Consider the following 21911-nt stretch of genomic DNA (forward strand, 5'->3'; position numbering starts at 1 on the left):
AAATAATTTCACAATATATACAAATATCAAATCATTATGTTATATACCTGAAACTAATGTTGAAAACCTTTTTGAATACCAGTTCTTGACTGGTTCAAGTGCAGCAAAGGGTTCTGTGCATTTCTTGCATCAGTGGTAGGTCAACCATTCAGATATCTGCCTTTACACATAAGAATGCATTTCATCCTCAAAACAAGCTTAGTATTTATTAAATACTTAAAAAACTTATTTTAAAAAAGAAGAAAAGAAAAAGTCAACTAATTACAGTATGGCCTTCCCTTGTGGCTCAGACGGTAAAGAATCTGCCTGCAATGAGGGAGACCTTGGTTCAATCTCTGGGTTGGGAAGATCCCCTGGAGAAGGAAAAGGCTACCCACTCCAGTATTCTGGCCTGGAGAATTCCATGGACTGTATAGTTCATGGGGTTGCAAAGAATAGGAGTGTATGGACTTTATTTAGATACTGATTCTTTACCTGCTGAGCCATCAGGGAAACCCAAGAATATTGGAATGGGTAGCCTATCCCTTCCCCAGAGGATCTTCCCAACCCAGGAATTGAACTGGATTCTCCTGCATTGCAGGCAGTTTCTTTACCAGCTGAGCTACAAGGGAAGCCCTCATTTGAACACATTGTAAACAAAACCAAAAATGGTTTATGAGGCAATCAGGAAATTTGAACTTTGATTAGGTATCTGCTGACCTCAAGGAATCATTACTAAATTTTAAGGTATGATAGTGTCATTGTCGGAGAAGGCAATGGCAACCCACTCTAGTACTCTTGCCTGGAGAGTCCCATGGACGGAGGAGCCTGGTGGGCTGCAGTCCATGGGGTCGCTGGGAGTCGGACATGACTGAGCGACTTCGCTTTCACTTTTTGCTTTCATGCATTGGAGAAGGCAATGGCAACCCACTCCAGTACTCTTTCCTGGAGAATCCCAGGGATGGGGGAGCCTGGTGGGCTGCCGTCTATGGGGTCACACAGAGTCGGACATGCCTGAATCGACTTAGCAGCAGCAGCAGCAGCAGCAGTGTCATTGTGGTTATGCTTGAAAAATAATCCTTATATTTAAGAAATACACACTGAAGTATTTACAGATGATATGAGATCACATCTAAGACAGCATCCCCCTGAGGGGGGATCCCCCTCAGGATCCCCCCTGTGCGATCCTGAGGGGTCTTCCCTGGTGGCTTAGTGGTAAAGAATCCTCCTGCCATTGTAGAAGCCACCGAAATGAGACACCCTCGCACTACAGCTAGAGAGTAGCCCCTGTTTACCGTAACTAGAGAAAAGCCCAAGCAGCAACAAAGACCCAACACAGCCAAAAATAAATATATAAAATTATTTTAAAAATAAGAAATAATCCTGAGGGAAGTGGATGGGCCTATAGTGAAATGAGGTGGCCACATATTAATAATTGTTGATGCAAGTGACAGGTGCATAGACAATCATCATATTATTCTGTACTCTCATCTATATTTGAACTTTCTCACAATAAATTCTAAGGTTGTTTTGAGGATGAAATGCATTCTCTTGTGTAAAGGCACATATCTGAATGGTTGACCTACCATTGACGGCAAGAAATGCACAGAACCTTTTTCCCTTTGGTGCACTTGAACCAGTTAAGAACTCGTATTCAAAAAGATTTTCTGTTAAATCCATTCTGTTGCACACGTTAGGACCCCTCTTCCTTTCAACTTCGCAGTTGGAACAAAATCTAGATCTTTAAAACAAGACACTGTCAATAAAGCACAGTAAGTGTTTAGCAGCTGTGCATTTTTAAGCAAACCGTGGAATCTGGCTTGTTTCCCAGGAAACGATGTTTCCATTTCACAATGTAACAGAACAGGAAGAGTGTGAACTCTTGTTTGAATGTAGATTCCTTGTGTGCCACTCAGATTTCCATGTTTCCATTGTAGTCTGGGTGTGAGAGTCCAGCTGCATGTTGGTGGAATGACTCATTTTTCCACCAAGGTGCAGATTTCTGTGAATCCCAGGGGCCACTGATTGGTGTGAAAGAGCAGTCAGCACAGGCTTGGCTCCTGGATCCATCATATGACTTGATTCAAAGTTTTCTTCATGGGCTTAAATTGCAAGAAGCAATTCAGCTATTCAGATAATTCATGCTCCAAAACCTTTAATGTTTACAAGTGGTTATTAAGAGCAGCTACTTGAGGGACTTCCCTAGAAGTCCAGTGGTTAATATTCTGCCCTTCCCCTGCAGGGGGCATGTGATTTCTGGCCAAGGAACTAAGATCTGACATGCTGAACAGTGAGGTTAAAAAACACAAAAATAAATTAATATTTTAAAAAGAGCAGCTACTAGATACAATAAGGAAATACAAAGGTAATAGAAGCAAAATTACATCCTTTGGGTGTTTAGTAATCTCATCAAAGAAATAAATGTACGAGAAGTATAAAGATTTCAAATGAGTCAATGATACCCAATACAAGTATATATAAAATATATCCATCAATGTTTTGGAGTCTTAGAATAATAGAGTTAATGAAATAAAATTTACATTTTCAAGCAGGACAAGAAGAAAAAATTAAACAGAAAATTCTCTCTCCATGTTTGTTTGGGCCTCCTCCTTCCCTAATGTGCAGTGTGCACTTGCATTATGCATTAACCAGAGCTCCTCCAACCATAAAGATCATTTAACTTCTTAAAAGAACAGTGTTCTTTCTCAGCTCCGTAGGGACTCATGGTGACTTGCTGTTCCACTTTGTAGGTGTGTACCTGAACTATGTATCCTTGGTAAACTTTATGTAAAATATCAGCATGTCATTTTGATGTATGATACTTTGTCTCAGAAATATATAAAAAGCCTTCAGCTTCTAAGAGGTGGAACATTTCTCCAAGCTTTCTGAGAATCTGCTTTCCGGGGTTATAGTCCTCAGTTTGGCTCAAATAAAATTCCCTTTTTAATTATTAACTGGGTAGTGAATTGATTTTTCATTGATAGAGTGAGCAAAATAGAAACAGGTTATCTATCTGGAAATTTTTATAATTTACAAAATTTTAAAATTTACAGAAAATCTCTAAGTACAAAAAGGTTGTATATATTTTTGGAACCATTTGAGAGTAAGTTGGCAACATGATGTCTCATCAACCCCAAATACCTTGTTTCTATAAACAAGGCCATTCTGATACATAACCACAGAACAGCCATCAAAATCAGGAAATTGATATCAATACATGCCACCATCTGGTTCTCAGCTACCTATCAAATTTCATTATTTGTCCTAATAGTGTCCTTTATCACTTAGTGATCCAATCTAAGTTCACACTTTGAATTTACTTGTCACCTTTCTTTAGTCTCCATGAATCACAGGAATAGTTCCTCATTTCTCACTTGACTTTCATAACTGTCATTTTTTAAGATTACAGGACAATTATTATGTAGAATATTGTTCAATTTGGGCTTTCTGATGCGCTTTTTTTTTCCATGATTGGATTTAGGGTTTTAACTTTGGCAGGAAGAGCATGAAAGGGATACTGTGTTCTTTTCATTGTATCTGATCAAGGGGTACATGATTTTGATTTGCCCTTTGCTTGTGCTGTTAACTTTGATCAGTTAAGGTGAGGTCCGATTTTCCAGTATAAGTGTTGGTCACTCAGTTGTGTCCAACTCTTTGTGACCCTGTGGACTGTAGCCCACCAGGCTCCTCTGACCCTGGAATTCTCCAGGTAAGAATACTGGAGTGGGTTGCCATTTCCTTCTCCAGATTATAAAGTTAGTCTTTTCTTCTTTGTCATCCATAAGTATTTTGTAGGGTGGTATTTTGAGACTGAGTAAATACTCCATACACCAATTTCACACACAAACCACCAGAACTCATCTAACATGAAATAGCTTTGCTACCTCTATGACTGTAAAGAAGTTTAATTTTTAATTTAAAATCTAAAAAAAGGAAATATCCAGGTCCAGATGCTTTTAGTAGAGACTCCATTAAACATACAAAGAATTAACACCGACTCTACACGGTCTTTTTTCAGAAAGGAGAAGAGAGAATCCTTCCTAACCCATTTTATGAGACTGGTATAACCCTAACATAAAAAACCAGACAGTACAAAAAAGGTAAGCCAATATCCCTCATAAATATACATGTAAATACCCTTAACAAAGTATAAGCAAATAGAATCCAGCAATATGTAAGAAAGAATTATATATGAGCTGCTGCTGCTGCTGCTGCTAAGTTGCTTCAGTCATGTCCAACTCTGTGTGACCCCACAGATGGCAGCCCACCAGGCTCCCCCCATCCCTGGGATTCTCTAGGCAAGAACACTGGAGCAGGTTGCCATTTCCTTCTCCAATGCATGAAAGTGAAAAGTGAAAGGAAGTCGCTCAGTCGTGTCCGACTCTTAGCTAACCCATGGACTGCAGCCTACCGGACTCCTCCGTCCATGAGATTTTCCAGGCAAGAGGACTGGAGTGGGTGCCATTGCCTTCTCCATATATATGAGCAAGTGCGGTTTATTCCAGGGTTGCAAGGCTGATTCAGTATTCAAAATTCAACCAGTGTAATTCACCAGGTGAACAAGGTAAAGAAGAAAAACCACATGACCATCTCAATTGAGGCAGAAAGTACATTTGACAACATTCAACACCTATTCATGACAGAAATTCTCAGAAAACTAAGACTAGAGTGGAATTTCCTCAACTTGATAAAGAACATCTACAAAAACAAAACACCACACAGCTAACAGTGTATTTAATGATGAAAGACTGAATTATTTCCCCTGAAGATTGGAAACAAGTCAAGGATATCTGCTTTTATCACACATATTCAAGTCAAAGTACTAGCCAGCATAGTAAGGCAAAAAAAGGAAATAAAAGGGATACAGATTGGAAAAAAAGAAATAAAACCGTACCTTTGTGCAGATGGCATAGTGGTCTATATAGAACATCTAAGGAATGTATTTTTCAAAACCCTAGAGATAGTACATGAGTTCAGCAAGGTTACAGCATATAAAGTAAACACATAAGAATCAATTGTATTTCTACATAGTATCGGCAAACACGTGGAAACTGAAATTTAAAATACCATTTATGGGGCTCCGAACTGACCCAGAGAAGGGCAGTGTCGTCTCAGCGGCGCTGCAGAAACCCCCACCCAAGACGGCTCCCCCTCCCCGGGCCTGTCCCCTCTTGCCTGTGAGTCCTCTCGCCTCGTAGGCCTCTCGGATCTAATATCGTGGGGTGAGGTGAGAGCAGGCCCGGGGAGGGTGGTTACCGCTGAGGAGCTGCAGTCGCGATCAAGATGATAGAGGTACTGACAACAACTGACTCTCAGAAACTGCTACACCAGCTGAATGCCCTGTTGGAACAGGAGTTGAGATGTCAGCCAAAGGTCTGCGGCTTGAGACTAATTGAATCTACACATGATAATGGCCTTAGAATGACTGCAAGACTGAGGGACTTGGAAGTAAAAGATCTTCTTAGTCTAACTCAGTTCTTTGGCTTTGACACAGAGACATTTTCTCTAGCTGTGAATTTACTGGACAGATTCCTGTCTAAAATGAGGGTACAGCCCAAGCACCTTGGGTGTGTTGGACTAAGCTGCTTCTATCTGGCTGTAAAATCAACAGAAGAGGAAAGGAATGTCCCATTGGCAACTGACTTGATCCGAATAAGCCAGTACAAGTTCACAGTTTCAGACTTGATGAGAATGGAGAAGATTGTATTGGAGAAGATGTGTTGGAAAGTCAAAGCTACTACTGCCTTTCAGTTTCTACAGCTCTATTACTCACTCCTTCAAGAGAACATGCCACATGAAAGGAAGAGTAGCCTTAATTTTGAAAGACTAGAAGCCCAACTTAAGGCATGCTACTGCAGGATCATATTTTCTAAAGCAAAACCATCTGTGTTGGCATTATCTATCATCGCATTGGAGATCCAAGCACAGAAGTATATAGAGTTAACAGAAGGAGTAGAACGTCTTCAGAAACATCCCAAGATCAGTGGCAGAGATTTGACTTTCTGGCAAGAGCTTGTATCCAAGTGTTTAGCTGAATATTCATCGAACAAGTGTGCCAGACCAAATGTTCAGAAGTTGAAATGGATTGTTGAAATGGATTGTTTCCGGGTGTACTGCAAGGCAACTGAGGCATAGTTACTACAGGATAACCCACCTTCCAACAATTCCCGAAACAGTCCCTTAATTGGTGAATTTGGATGATTACGGCAACAAAAAACTTCTGAAGCCTTTCTCCACAATCCTGAGCTGTGGATTCCATAATATTATAACGGATTTAAGATGTGAAGCCTCAAAACATCACAAATAGATTAGCGTTGGTGTTCTCAGATTTGGGAAAACTGCCTAATTAAAATTACCCTATAGTGGAATTACTCAAATTTGAGTTCACCTATGAAACATACAAATCAAAGTAACAGTATAAATGTGAAATGCAAATGACAAGCCTGGAAAGGTAAACTGTGAATCTTCATTTCTAACATTGATCCAAGTTTCTGTATTGGGTCAATATATTGTATTTAGGTGGTGTTTAAAAAGGGTAACCTACTTAAATTTAAACTATGAAGTTTACATCAAAACCACCATTTCACAAATGCACTTTTTAAGGCACAATAAGGGTCACTATTCTAGACAGTGAGAATAGTTAGTTTCTCGGCACCTATGATGCAAGTAATTATTAACCCAGAGATGTGGACCTTACTGCTACATAGAAATCACATTTAAATTTGAGGGCATTTATGTAAAGCAAAACTACCAACTTGTTAATTTTGGCATGTTATCTTTAATATTTTTCTAGAAAACAGGTGATGTTTGTATCCATGATTTTAAAAGTTTTATACAAAATTTACTGCCTCAGTCTAGTCCCATCAAGAAAATTAGTTTTTACTGTACTAGTAGCTCAAAACAAATTAGCGTCACTCTGAAAACTTTTTAACACTCCATCAGTTTTTACTGAGGACTGTTTTTATAAAACTTGGTTCTAACTTAGAATTTTGCTTAAAAGGAAGAGAATATACTTACATTAATTGCCCCTACTGTGTGCCAAAAGCAAGTATTAAGAAAGGTAAGTAGGCATCTTCATAATTACAAGGTTGCTGAGGTGTGGTGTTTGGAGATCTACGGGGTTGAAGTGTTGCAGAGAGTTACTCCATACAGTGTGCAGCCTGAACCCATGCAGGATGGCTGCACCCAATTCTGACATCATTTTATGGCTATAGAGGCATTAGAAAATGAACCAAAGAACCACAGTGTATCTTATACTTGGTAAACTGTGTTTTATGGATAACTTTATAGTTTTCCCAAAATACTGATAAATTTCAATATTTTGAATACATCAGTGTTAATTTTGAGTTGCCAGAGGTAACCTAACCAACTCCCATTATGTTTTGGTACTAAGGGATATGCCTTTCAATAAAGTTACTGAAATGCAAAAAATAAATAAATAAATAAATAAAATACCATTTATGGGGATTTCCCCAATGGTCCAGTGGCTAAGACTCCACGTTCCCAATGGAGGGGGGCCTGGGTTTGATCCCTGGTCAGGAAGCTAGATCCCATGTGCTGCAACTAAGAGGTCACATGCCAGCAACCAAGAGTTGAAGATCCCACATGCCACAACTAAGACCTGGCACAACCAAATATATATAAGATGTTTAAAACTTAAAAAGCAATGCCATTTATGGGGGTTCCCTGGTGGTTTAATGGTTAGGATTTGGTGTTTTCATTGCTATGGCCTGGGTTCAATCCCCGGTTGAGGGACTAAAATCTTGAGAGTGGGATGGCCCCCTCGAAAAAACAAAGCATTTACAGTTGCTAAAAAAATATGAAATATATGTGAATCTAATAAAACATATATAACAGAGTTAGTTTTGTTCATTTATAATTTTTTAAATAAAATCACCCAGTCTGTTAAACTTTCATTAACATTTATACTTATAACTGTATATAGTATTTTCATGTTTTACATTTCTTCTATATCTGTGGTTAAAACCAATTCTCGTTCTCATTATATTTTTAGTCTTTCTCTCATCTGACCAGAAGTTTTCCTATTTTTATTAATAGTTTTCCTATTTTTATTAATATTAAAAAAGAACTACCTTTTATGTTTGTTATCTTTTAAGTCATTTGTCAAAATTTATTAATTTTGAACTCATGCACTATACTTGGGTTTTGTGAAGGTTTTTTGTTTTATGGAGTGCTGGCTGGGCTGCATCTTCTTTGCAGTGCCCAGGCTTTCTCTGACTGTGGTGCAGGGGCTTAGTTGACCCAAGGCACATGGGATCTTTGTTTCCCCACCAATGATGGAACCCAAGTTCCTGGCATTGGAAGGTGGAGTCTTAACCACTGAACCACTAGAGAAGTCCCGTGTGCTAGGGTATTTTAAAAAACACATTCCTTGAGATTTTCTACATAGATCACCGTGCTATCTGCACAAAGGCAGATTAATAAATTCTGCCTTTCTGCTTTATTTGGGTTTATCTTGTTGTGTTTTATAAACATGCTGAGAGGGGAGTGGCCAAGATGGCAGAGTAGGAAGATCTTGAGTTCACCTCTTCTCATGGGCAGACCAAAATTATAACTATTACAGAACAACTATTGATGAGAAAGACCAGAAGACTAGTAGAAAAGATCTTCCACAGTTAAAGATATAAAGAAAGAATCACAGTGAGACAGGTAGGAGTTATAGGGATAGAATAGGATAGTTATATACAGGTAGTTGTAGAAGTTCCAGTGAACAGTGAAAGTGTTAGTCACTCAGCTGTGTCTGACTCTTTGTGACCTCACAGACTACAGCCCACCAGGCTCCTTTGTCCATGTAATTCTCCAGGCAAAAATACTGGAGTGAGTAACCATTCCTTTCTCCAGGGGATCTTCCCGACCCAGGATCAGATCCAGGATCAAACCCCAGTCTCCCGCATTGTGGGCAGATTCTTTACAGTCTGAGCCACCAGGGAAGCCAATGAGGGACTATAAATAGAGAGGGAAACCTAGGGAACTTTGAGAGACCACTGTAAGTTAATGATCGCTCAAGAAAGCTATTGGAACATCATGGAACGAAGCAGGCTTGCTTAACTAGAAAGCCATAAATAAAAGCACAAGATATGCCCCAGGCCATTTGGTGAAAGAAAAATGTTACCACCTTTCTGATGATTTGAATAAGTGCTATGATAATCCTAGTTGGACTTCATAGGGTCAGAAACTCTCCTGCTTGACACAAAAGGAGGAGCTAGTGATAAAAACCTGATTGTCTACTCAAAGAAGGTGGTCTTTCCCCACCTCCCCCACTTTCCCTGTCTTCCCTGGTGGCTCAGAGGTTAAAGTGTCTGCCTGCAACTCCGTCCTGGGTTGGGAAGATCCCCTGGAGAAGGAAATGGCAACCCACTCCAGTATTCTTGCCTGGAGAATCCCATGGATGGAGGAGCCTGGTGGGCTACAGTCCATGGAGTCGCAAAGAGTCAGACACGACTGAGCGACTTCACTTTCACTTTTCCACTTTCCTTTGATTAAAAAATTTTAGCCCACTTAATCCTTGAGGCAGAGTCCACTTGCCCGCTTGCATCTCTCATAAGCGTCCAATATTAATAATTGTACTTCTTTCCATCACTTTGCCTCTCACTGAATTCCTTCTGCACTGAGACACAAAGAACCTGAGCCTTCAGAAGTCCAGACACCAGGTAAGTGACTCTAATTATGTATATCTATGGCTGATTCATGTTGATGTTTGGCAGAAACCAAACAAAATTCTCCAAAGCAATTATCCTTCAATTAAAGAAAGGAAACAGGGGAAAAAAAAAAAAAAAGACCACAGGTTAGAATCCCAGTCAGAGTTTTGGCTGGCTTTGAGTCTTGGTCACATGGGTCGGTCGAAGTCTCAGTCTGAGGTGCACAGTTTCAGCAGAGGCAGAGATGCAGTATAGTCAAGACCTGTAGCCCTAGGTGGATGACCCACAAATGGGAAGGTAATTACAATTGCAGAAGTTTTCTCCAAGGAGCAAGGGATCCAAGCTCCACACTGCACTCTGCAATCTGGAGTTTCTGCACTGGGAAAATGAGCCCCTGGAACTTTGGGCTTTGAAGGTCAATGGGCTTACTTTTGGAAGAGCCAGAGGAGTGCAGGAAATAGTCTCCACTTTTAAAAGGTGCACACACAACTTCACATGCCGTAAGACACAAGGAAGTAGCAGTAGTTTGAAAGCAGCCTGGGCCAGACCCACTGCTGATCCTGGAGAGCCTCCCAGAAAGGCAGGAGGCACCTGGAGCTCACCCTGGGGACATGGATACTGGCAGCAGCCATTTTAGGAAGTTCAATCTACCATGCAGACACTGGTGCTGGCAAGAGCCATCTTAGACTCCTCTCTCTAGCTTATTAGCCTCTCCCACCAATAAGCAGTTGCCAAGACCCCTGGGCCCTGTCTCTGCCCACCAGTGGGCTGACACGAAGTCTGGGACCTCAAGGGTCCTGCAGTAAGAGACCGAGGACCAAATCCACACACCAGCAAGCTGGCAGTAGCCCAGTATCCCCTGGGCCCCTGCCCCACCCATCACCAGGCCAACTCCAAGACACTCACCTTAGACCCCTCAGCCAGCTGCTCTGGGATTCAACCCCACTCACCAGCAAGCCAACACCTGGCTCTGCCCACCACTGAGGCAGCACTAGCCCCGGGGCCATGGGGGCCCTGCAGCTAGGTGCCTCCTGACCTGGCCCCACCCACCAGCATCTGGTATCTTCTGCACAAGGCAGGCGCTGGCAACCAAGCAGACCAGGGACCAGCCACACCTACCAGATTGCTCACTGTAGTTAGCCCATTACAACAGAAGGGCTCTCACAGAGCCCACACAAAGGACACGCATAGAGGATACAGCTCTGGTGACCAGAAGGGCCCACCTCTCCAAGCTTGGGAAATATAACCAACCTACCAAATACACAGAAACAAAAATAGCAAATTAGGCAAAATGAGGCAACAGAGGAATATATTCCACATGAAAGAACAGGATAAAACCTCAGAAGAAAAACCAAGTGAAGTGGAGGTAAGCAATCTATCCCATAAAGGGTTCAAGATAATGATGACAAAGATGCTCAAAGAATTCAGAAGAAAGGATGAACAAAGTGAGAAGTTAGACATTTTTAAGAGTTAGATAATATAAAGAACCAAATAGAGCTGAAGAATGCAGTAAGGGATTTTTTTAATATATGAGAGGGAATCAACAGTAGATTAGATGATATAGAGAAATGAATCAGTGAACTGGAAGACAGAGCACTGGAAATCATGTACACTAAACGGAAAAATAGAATTTTTAAAGAATGAGGGCAGATTAAGAGATCTCTGGGACCACGGCAAATGGAGTAACATTCACAGTATAGGGGTCCCAAAAGGAGAAGAGAGAGAAAGGATCTGAGAACACGTTTGCTCAATGTTACTAACCATTAGGGAAATGCAAAGCAAAACCACAATGAAATATGTGAGAATGGTTGTTATTAAAAAAAAAAGGGAACAGATAACAAGTGTTGGTGAGGGTGTGGAGAAAAGAGAACCCTCACACACTGCTGGTGGAAAAGTAAATTGGTGCAGCCACTCTGGAAAACAGTATGGTGATTCCTCAAAAACGTGAATAGAAACTTCCCTGGTGGTCCAGTGGTTAAGACTTTTCACACTTCCACTGCAGGGGACACAGGTTTGATCCCTGGTCAGGGAACTAAGTCTTCCCTGGTGGCTCAGACAGTAAAGAATCCGCCTGCAATTTGGGAGACATGGGTTCAATCCCTGGGTTGGGAAGATCCCCTGGAGAAGAAAATCCACTCCAGTATTCTTGCCTGGAGAATTCCGTGGACAGAGGAGCCTGGCAGGCTACAGTCCATGGAGTCACAAAGAGTTGGACAGCTGAGCAACCAACACTGTCACTTCACTTTCTTTTCAGGGAACTAAGATCCCACACCCCACGTGGCGCAACAACAACAAAAAATAGGACAGCTGCTGCTGCTGCTGCTAAGTCGCTTCAGTCGTGTCCAACTCTGTGCGACCCCATAGATGGCAGCCCACCAGGCTCCCCTGTCCCTGGGATTCTCCAGGCAAGAACACTGGAGTGGGTTGCCATTTCCTCCTCCAATGCATGCAAGTGAAAAGTGAAAGTGAAGTCGCTCAGTCGTGTCCGACTCTTAGCGACCCCATGGACTGCAGCCTACCAGGCTCCTCCTTCCATGGGATTTTCCAGGCAAAGTAGGACTACCATACAGCAATTCCCCTTTCTGCTATTTACCTGAAAAAATGCAAACACTAATTAGCAAAGATCTATGCACCCGTACATTCATTATAGCATTATTTACAACAGCCAAGATATGGAAGCAATCTAAGTGCCCATCAATAGATAAATGGATAAAGAAGCTGTGAGATATGTATCAGTGATGTGCTGTGCTGTGGTTAGTCACTCAGTTGTATCTGATTCTTCAACCCCAGGGACTGCAGTCCACCAGCCTCCTCTGTCTATGGGGATTTTCCAGGCAAGAATACTGGAGTGTGTTGCCATGCCCTCCTCCAGGGGATCTTCCTAACCCAGGGATTGAACTCAGATCTCCTGCATTGCAGGCAGATTCTTTACTGTCTGAGCCACCAGGGAAGCCCAAGAATACTGGAGTGGGTAGCCTATCCCTTTTCCAGGGGATCTTCCTGACCCAGGAATCGAATCAAGGTCTCCTGCATTGCAGGCAGATTCTTTACCAGCTGAGCTACAATGATATATTACATATATATGCATATAATATATATATATATATATCAGCCATAAAAAAGAATGTAACCTTGCCAGTTTGACACAACACGGAAGGCCCTAGAAGGTATTATGCTAAGTGAAATAACTTCAGATAAAGACAAATGCTGTACTATTTCATTGATATGTGTAATCCAAAAATAAAACAAATGAGCAAACATAATAAAACAGAAACAGTCATAGATACAGAGAACAAACAGGTGGTTTCCAGTGGAGAGGAGGCTGTGGGGAGGAAAGAAAAAGGTGAGGGAGATTAAGAGGTACAAACTCTGGGCTGCAAAATAAATGAGTCACGGGTGTGAAATGTAGTGTGGGGAATATAGTCAACAATGATGTGCTATCTTTCTGTGGTGACACATTGTAACTAGACTTATCATGGTGATCATTTCAAAATACAGTAAACTATCAAACTATTATGTTGTGTAACAGGAACTAACATAGTTATACTTCAAAAACAAACAAACTTATAGAACCACAAAAATAATTCACAGTTACCCGAAGTGGAAAATGGAGAGAGGGGAAATTGGACGAAGACAGTCAAAAGTACAAACTTCCAGTTAAAAGATAAATGTTATGTATAAAAGTTCTTGAAAGTAAATTCTGAGTTCTCATCACAAGGAAAAAAATTTTTTTAATTTCTTTAATTTTGTATCTATATGAGATGTTCACTAAAGTTATTGTGACCATCATTTCATGATGTATGTAAGACAAATCATTATACTGTGTATCTTAAAGAATCTACCTGCCAGTTCACCTTCCCCACCTGGGTTGGGAAGATTCCCTGGAGAAGGAAATGGCAACCCACTCCAGTATTCTTGCCTGGGAAATCCAGGACAGAATGGACAGAGGAGACTGGTGGGCTACAGTCCGTGGGGTTGCAAAAGAATCTGACGTGACTTGGTGACTAAACAACAACAATACCTTAAACTTATACAGTGCTGTATGTCAATTTTATCTCAACAAAACTGGAAGGAAAAATGTCAATTTTATGCTTATTTAACTTACCTTAATTCTTTGTTGCTTAATAAACATATTTAAAGCAACTGTTATTCTCATTCTGAGTGCAACTTTAGTGATCTCTCATACAATTTCATATGTAGCACTGTCATTAAAAGATTGATCTTCAACTCAGTCTTGAAAGAAACAATTTGCAGAGAAGTGCTAGAATCATTCCCAGTGTAGGCAGAAAACCAACAGGTTCATAGTCTACTCACAGACAACACTTGTTCATTCTTTAAGACAACTCAAATTTCATCCCCTCTGTAAAGATTTCAAAGCATGGTTAGTGATGCCTTTATCAGTGAATCCATAGTACTACCTATATATTACTAATAAAAATCCTTATTGTATTGTAGATTCTGTGCTCCTTCGGGATAGGACCCTTGTCCAATTTTCTTTCTTTTTCTTCTTCTTCTTTTTTTTTTTTCTTCAGGATCTTAGTTCTCCAACCAGGGATTGAACTCAGGCCCTCGGCACTGTGAGCATGGAGTGTTAATCACTGGACCACCAGGGAATTCCTGTCCTATTTTCTATATGTAGGCCTGAATCATATCGAGCACAAAACCTTGTACTGAATGAAATAATAGAAGAGAGGAATATAGAAGCTGACTGGAAAGCTCCTAAAATTCACTTCCCTCACAGATTTTACTCAAACGCAGTCTTGTCAATAGCTATTCATGTTGCCAGAAAAATGTAAGGGCCCAAAGTATCCTTTTTTTAAACAAAACTAATTGTTCATTTGTATTCAGACTCTCTAAGCAAAAGGAAATTTGTAATGAAAATACAGCTCAAGGCAATATCCATCTGAAGGTTCCCTTTTGGATAACTTTCTGCTTCTCCTAAAAAAAAATTTATCCTCTGAAGACAGCACCCTTATTTATTTTCTCTACAAGTTTCCTGCAGGCTCTCTTCCCCACCATTCTCCCTCCTTAAAAACACCACAAAAGCTTGGTAACTTTTTATAGCATAAAAACAACTCCAGTGTAAAGTACAGAAATTTCCAGCCTTAAGTAAGCGCGTGATTGCAAATAACCTTTACCAGTTTGTCACAAGTTAAACTGAATTCCCAGTTTTGCTTGCTTTCTTTCAAACATATGAGTTGTCTATTGAATGCCAGGCACCAAGTTAAGCAGTAGACATACAACAGTTTAGGGTGAATCTATCCCTTGACCATTAAATCAATCAGATTCAATAAATTTACTTGAATTTTCGCCATGTGTTTCTTTACTACAGATCTCACCTCCTTTCTCTAAGTCACTAGAAACTCAATACAGAAACATTTGCCAGGTTTTCCACTTCAGAAATCTTGAACTTGTTTCTTGTTTACCTGGGCAAATACTTCCGGTCTAATTTCACAGAGAGGTTTCTCTGCTCTATGTCACTCAATCCTTTCCCTCCTTTTCATCTCCAGTTTTCTCGGTTTTATTTCTTTAAGAAGCCTCTTTCCATGGCATTCTTCACTCACACAAGTTAAGAGGCTTCTTGCCTCATGTGTTGGTCACAAGAGTCTTAAGCGTTGCATAAAATGTCACATGCCTTAGATCATTCGTATCCCCTCATGGATGTATCATTACCAGAGCTAAAGGACGTGGACATTCCCTGAGTTTCAAAGGGAAACTCAAGATCTATTATGAATATATGTTTACTTAAAAACTTTTATCTGAAACATTGATGAACTTTGCAAATAATAGAGTGTTTTTTTCTTTGTTTTTGTATCTTGGCCATACTGTGCAGCTTTCGAGATCCTAGTTTTCTGACTAGGGATCAAACCTGCACACTGGGCAGTGAAGGCGCAGAGTCCTAACCGCTGGGCCACCAAGGAATTTGCAAGAAGCTTATCTTAAGGAACTCAGAGTGCAACGACAAAAGTAAGTACATGTTTCTATGGAAACAAACTGCTAATCAATATTTCAAGAACAATGGTCAAGGTCATGACAGGTTACTTAAAGATTGTGGCAGGAGAAATCTTTCATCCAACACTCAAATCAGATGTTTGGTAGAATAGTTTAGGATTAGAGTTCATTTTCTTTAATATTATTTATTTATTAGGTTGTGATGGCTCTTAGTCGCAGTACACAAACTCTTAGCTGCGGCATGCAGGATCTAGTTCCCTGACCAGGAATTGAACCTGGGCCCCCTGCATTGGAAGCATGGAGTCTTAGTCACTGAACCATCAGAAAAGTCCCTAGAGTTCATTTTTACATAAAAGGGAAAAAATTATTTGACTATATATATATAATCATTACACTGTGATACTATCACCTCAAAGAGTGCCGGCAAGCAGAATGAACTTTTGAATCAAAATTTTAGCTGCCAGCTGCTTGCACTATCACACAGAGCAAAATTTCCTCCTCAAAACTGGTAAGGCAAGTGCACTGGGGTGAGCAGTGCTCCTCCCAAATTTATGTCTACCTGGAGCTGGTGAATATGTCCTTACTTGGAAGCAGAGTATTTGTAGATGTGGCCAAGTTAAGAGTCATACTGGATTAAGGTGGGCCCTGATCCACTGACTAGTGACCTTATCAGAAGAGGGAAATGTGGATGCATGTCCAGACACCCAAAAGGTGGAACGCCATGTGAAGATGAAGGCAGCAACTGGGCTGATGCTGCCTTCCCAAGGCAAGGAACACCAAGGATTATGGGCAACCACCAGGAGCTGGGTAGAGGGAATAAAGGATTCTTTCTTAGAGCCTTTTGAAATACTGTGCCCCGGTGGATACCCTGATTTCAGACTGCTGTTCTCCAGAACTATGAGAGAGTAAATTTCTGTTGTGTTAGGCCACCCGGTTTGTGGTCATTTGTATGGCAGTTCTAGGAAATTAATACAGGAAGCATATGGCAAAGAGAAATACTTCAGCAAATATGAATTTCAAAACATTTGGTTTAACTTTAATACCCTCCTCAAGGTCCCATCTAGGACCTACGTTGGGTAAGCAAACAGGAGCTGACCTTTCACTGGTGGAAATTCAGAAAATTGTTGTGCATTCATTCAAACTAAAAAAAGAAGAAGGAAAAAGGAGAAAAAATTATTTATTTTACTTACTCCAGTACAATGATAATTCTTTTAAATTTGATCACTGACTCTGGTCTGTCATCTTGCTAGTAGAACTAAGTGTTATAACTATTGCATAGACATTTCCACAGATGCCAAGAAATAATAACTCAGTTTAGACATCCAGAAATGCATTACTGGCTATGGCTCATATGGAATGGCTCATGTCTTCTAGGGCTGTGTAGTGATAGACCGTTTATATTGGATCTTGTTGGATATATGCTGTGCTTGTTCAAGTTACAGAAAGTTGCAAGTACAATTTCTTCCTTTCTTAGAGAGGCATACAAGTTAACTCTAGATAAAATCAATGTAAATGCATGCTTATTCTGGATCAAAATATCTTAGTTTTGGGCTAAGTTGATGTATTTACTTATTGTGATGAAAACAAAATCTGAATTTAGTTTGATAGTAGTGCTATTTCTGTTCTACTAGTCTTTGCCTTCTCCTCCAAACAAACTTCTATTTATCCTTTAATACCCATCTCAAATGCTGTGTCTTCTTAAAGCCTCCCCCATTGGTAAACAGGATTAGTGAGTTTTCTCTGGGCTTACAAAGACTACTTCAATCGTTGCTATATAGTATATGTTAGTTGTTTGTCTGTTAGACTGTGAGCCCCTTCTTCCTCTTTGCGTTGCTAACATTATGCTTGGTATAAAGCATGCACTTAATAGATGTTTGCTGAAGGAATGATGAATTTTTGATGACTGAAAGCTATTTATTAAAGTACTCATCATTGAACTTAAAACAGCATTTTCCTCATAGAATGTTCTGAAGTAGAATAACTTTGGGAACTATACATGGAATACAAGTATCAGCACTGTTACTGTACTGAACTTGATGACTCTGCAAAGTTTTCACTGACTCCACACACATTTCCTGATTCTAGCTTCTGCTTGGAACCTTCCCCTCATATCTCTATTACAAGAATACAAGCATCTGGCCTGAGCTCTCTACCCCAACAGATAATGAAGTCCATAAAATGAAGGGGACAGAGAAAAGGCAGGGTGTTCCTTATGTTCCATATTCCTTTCCCTTTATACCTGTGTTCTTTTGGTGATAGCAGGTTTTCATTAGGAGGTCTTTCAGAATCAACTACCCATTCACCCATTCATTCAAGAAATGGTACTTTACTACTGAATGAGTAGGCTCATAACTAGGGGAGAAAAGTCCAGGTAGAAAGTACTGTGTTTATAAGAGAAATAGAAAAGCCCCATTAGAGTTCCAGTGAGGAACATGAAGTTCAGTTCACACTTGCTCAAGTTCCCACATCTTGTAACTAACTGTGAGAGCTGAGACTGGCTCTTCTTGCATTTGACATCAGATGGAATAACTGGAGGAATTGAGATTCAAGCCTAATTTGGACAATACAAAAGCCTGGGGTCTTCTGCTACACTATACCATGTGCCTCCCATAGACTACTGTTTCAGTTATTTGACAGATGCAAAGGTTATCTAAGTTATCAGCAATGAAAATAAAAAGGATCAAGGGGTAGAGACAAGATATAAATGCAGGTTATACAATGAGAATGACATGATAGCTGACTAAATTAAGAATGAGAGGAAAACGAATAGAATTAAGGATGGCCTAAGGGAATCCCCTGGTAGTCCAGTGGTTAGGACTCTGTGCTTTCACTGCTAGGGGCCACGGTTCCATCATCCCTGGTCAGGAAGAAACCCAGGATGATTTAAGCTTGGAGTTCTGGTAACTAGGAAAATAACGATGCCATTAGCAGGATTAAGGATCTCAGAGGAAGAGACAGTTTTTATTCAGTGAGAGCCTTGGAGGAAGGAGGTGGAGGGTATAATAGGTATGAGTCCTATATATAGACATTTAAGCCTGACATTAGGCAAGACTTCTAAGGAAGAGAGCAGGTAGGGAAAAGAAACAGAACACTGGAGAAAGACTGATGGCAGGAGATGAAACAGAAAAGGAGCTCTGAGAGAATATACTTCCAAGAAAGCCATGAGAAAAGAGAATTCAAGACAACCGAGATGAGAGCAGATGAAAGGCTGTCTTAAAGGTAAGAGAATGAAAATTTGTGGTTAGCAAACAGCTGACCCTGAGGTTTAAAAAAAATTTTTTTTAAGTCTCAAAGGAAGGAAATAACAGTCATTGTGTAATAGTTTTCTAAAACTTGGCAGGCATTCAAATGTGGGTCCTTATCCGCCTTTCCGGTTAAGGTGAGAGAGCTAGGGAGAACTAAGCTCACCAGGAAAATGAGGTTCTGGGGCTCTCCAAGGTGCTACTTCTCAACAAAATCGAAATGAAATCCTGTCTTCATTCATACTGTGACATGGAAAATGCAAATTAAGTGTCCGTTTTGCCCTTATTTCCTTTAGGCTGGTAAAGCAAGATTGATGATGTTTTGCCAGGTAGATGTCAATCCGTCATTAAATTTGAATCCTAATATGGTCCACCACCCACGAAGTATGAATAACCGGTTTTCTGAGTTTTTCCTGATACAGTTCTGGTTTTGACAAACGATTTGAGATCCCAACTCTTCCTTACAAGTACGGCAAGAAAAGGGAACCGACATCAATCGATAATGGTGGGGTTGTTGTTGTTGTTGTTTTTAAATAAATAATGGGTAGGCATCACTTAACACGGTTTTAAAACCTTAGGTTATTCTTCTACAGATTTTGAGGAAGATAAAACCTTTAAGCGATCAAGTGGGAGCACAAGTATGCAAAGAAGATTCAAAATTAACTTTCACAACACATGGCCTAATAAGGTTTCTCCCACTGTTAATTGGAGAAAAACAGACCTTGGATAGTTGCTGGAGGGACTGAAACAATTACCTTTACAAAGAGAGGTTTCTCCGTACTTAAACTAAAGAGCCCCCTGCTCAAGCCTAGACCATAGGATCTAGCACCTTTAGCAAGTCTCTCCCCACTCCAGGAATCAAATTTTCTCCTCTGTAAAACAAGGGGAAAAGATGTGTGTGCGTACAGAGGAGACTGGCTGGAAGCCCTTTAAAGCTTCCCTGCAGCTCGCAACTTACTTCATAATTTCTCCCCTTCATGCTATTTCCCTAGAAGAGGAAAAAGTTGTGAATTAATTCCTTGGATATGAAAATAAAAAAAGCAGACAGCCTGGCTTCAAGGAAACTTATTAGGGAACACGGATTCTGAAGAGCTCAATGACTTAAGGCCGCCAGCACCTGCGCCACAGCCGGCCGTCCCCAGCCCGCAACCGCGGCTGAGGGAACAAGATGGCGTCAGCACGCAGGGTTTCGCCCACGCCCCCGCGACTCCGCAATGCGGCCTCCGGCTGAGGCCGCACCCCATTGGCCAATGGCAATGAGGTCATCGTGGGGGCGGTGGCCGGCGGCGGCGCGGAGGCGGGGCTTTGCGGACGCACGCACGTCGAGGTGCGGCTGCCAGGAGCTGCGGAGGCTGCGGGCTTGGTTTGCCGCAGCTGCCTTGGCGGCGGCGCCCAGCTGGAGGTGAGCGGGAGCTGTGGGTACAACGCGGCCGGGAGCGGCCTTTGAGGGGCAAAACAAGCCCTTCTAACGGCCCCCTCGGTTGTCAAAGGAATTAGCAAGGGCTTCAAGTCTCTGAGAGGAAATGGGGGTTCACCCCTCCTCGGGTACCCCTCCTGTAGGCAGAGGAACAGGAGGTTCACTCTCTTTTTGAGGCCCCGATCCCTTCTCCCATTTACGTGGAAGGTGGAAAAACTGAAGGTTATTGGGAATACAGAAGAATTGGAGGTCTTCTTAGAGGGACTCCCATTTGAGGGTTCTCCCCTTTATTCCCCATTCCAGGAGGTAGGTGTGCCTGGGCCCGGGGAATTCTTGCTTCTCACTGGATAGACAGGAAATGAGGCAGGTGAACTTGAATACCTCGTTAAGGGAGACGAGGGCTGGATGGCAGTTGTGAGGCAGGAAGGCTCGGGAGCTCTTTATTTGGACTCCTCTTGTGCAGGATTACTGTTTCTTCCTATTTTGCTTTGTGACCCTCCCAACACCCCCGGATCGCTATGGCCTTTTTATTTTTCGATTTGGCTCCAGTGGGACAGAGATGTTCTAGGGAGACTTGTAATCATTAAAGAGCAGAAACAGGGAGGCAACTCATTGGAGGTTGTCATTATCGGCAGCCTCTGAACTATGCTGATCTGGCATAATTTTATGTGCTTAGAGGTTGTGGAATCTATTCGTGTTGGGAGGTGGAGTGGGGACTGTTAACAGCTGTTTTGGATGAGTCAGGTGTAGGCAGTCTCAAAGTCAAGCTACATAATCTCTTGAGAAATTCTTGTTTCTATCTAAATGTGTTGTTTTGCTACCTTGAATGCCAAATGCACAAAGGTTTTGTCATTCAGATTTCTCAAAATGTCTCCCAGGCTTCCGGAGAAATAGCTCTTCCTTTGATGCCAGTTTTGCCTATCGTTAGGAATGCCCTCATGATACCAGAAATAACGTGCATTTTGTTGAGTTTAGATACTGTACAGTCCGTGCCTTACAGTAGCCGACTGAGAATAAATAATTACAGTTTCAGGACCACTGATAGCGCCAATTGTCTTTCCTACCCGGTAACGGTAAGACCGCCCCAGAAGGATATCTTTACTGGCTCATTCATGAGAAGCTTTAACAGATGGAAGAACGTAGTTAATCTTGAAGGTGGGGATAAAAAACAGAAAGCTGCGGAGGTTGAAAGCTTATTCTCTGACGATAAAATTGCTTTGTCATTTCATGTGTTCCCATCATGTTTGACTTGAGGTTGGGCATAATGTGTAAGCTGTTTCTGTGTGTGTGTATGTAGAAGTTAACACTTATGTGTTTAGATTCTTTGGGGAGAAAATGGTGTTTTGTGAGGGGTTTGAAAAGGTAAATCCTTTAAGGTAGCTGTACCTTGAGGGAAAAGGTAAATCCTTTAAGGTAGCTGTACCTTGAGGGCAGTGCTGGGACTTTGGCTGTTAGAAATTGGCAGTAGAGGATAGAAAACTAATCTCAACAGAGACATCCTTTTTGAGAGGGTAATTGAAGTCTCTTCTGATTGTTTCCTGACACAGGCAAAAACAAAAAAAGATCTCTGTGAATGTCACTACCTTATAATACTGTGTCCAGGGTATTTAAAGAACTGTTTCGGATTCCCAGTTCCTGTTTTTAATCTGAATACATTCTTAT

At 41.2% G+C, this 21911-nt stretch overlaps 2 protein-coding genes and 1 long non-coding RNA gene across 3 annotated transcripts in view; 2 read left to right on the forward strand and 1 right to left on the reverse strand.

Annotated features, from left to right (window-relative positions):
* Positions 1–5053: 5053 nt before the first annotated feature.
* On the forward strand, positions 5054–6129 carry LOC514507 (cyclin-G1-like). The gene has a single exon (XM_059878546.1). It carries the CDS (start codon positions 5263–5265, stop codon positions 6112–6114), a length of 852 nt encoding a protein of 283 aa, XP_059734529.1. The 5' UTR covers positions 5054–5262; the 3' UTR covers positions 6115–6129.
* A 10471-nt stretch (positions 6130–16600) lies between these two features.
* LOC132343076 (uncharacterized) lies at positions 16601–20091 on the reverse strand. Its single transcript, XR_009491754.1, has 2 exons — positions 18999–20091; positions 16601–16731 (listed from the first exon to the last, which is right to left on the reverse strand). It is a non-coding gene; the product is annotated as an uncharacterized lncRNA (long non-coding RNA).
* Positions 20092–20167: 76 nt separating this feature from the next.
* The window catches only part of ATP6V0A1 (ATPase H+ transporting V0 subunit a1), a gene marked incomplete at its 5' end in the record, with an annotated part of 49643 nt that continues 47899 nt past the window's right edge, over positions 20168–21911 (forward strand). The window contains 1 exon segment of the mRNA NM_174754.2: positions 20168–20234.

Source organism: Bos taurus, chromosome 19 (assembly GCF_002263795.3).
Source record: "Bos taurus isolate L1 Dominette 01449 registration number 42190680 breed Hereford chromosome 19, ARS-UCD2.0, whole genome shotgun sequence".
Taxonomy (NCBI): Eukaryota; Metazoa; Chordata; class Mammalia; order Artiodactyla; family Bovidae; genus Bos; species Bos taurus.

Bases quoted from the DNA above. Each gene is read 5' to 3' on its own strand.
- LOC514507 (XM_059878546.1), top strand. From the start codon at position 5,263: ATGATAGAGGTACTGACAACAACTGACTCTCAGAAACTGCTACACCAG.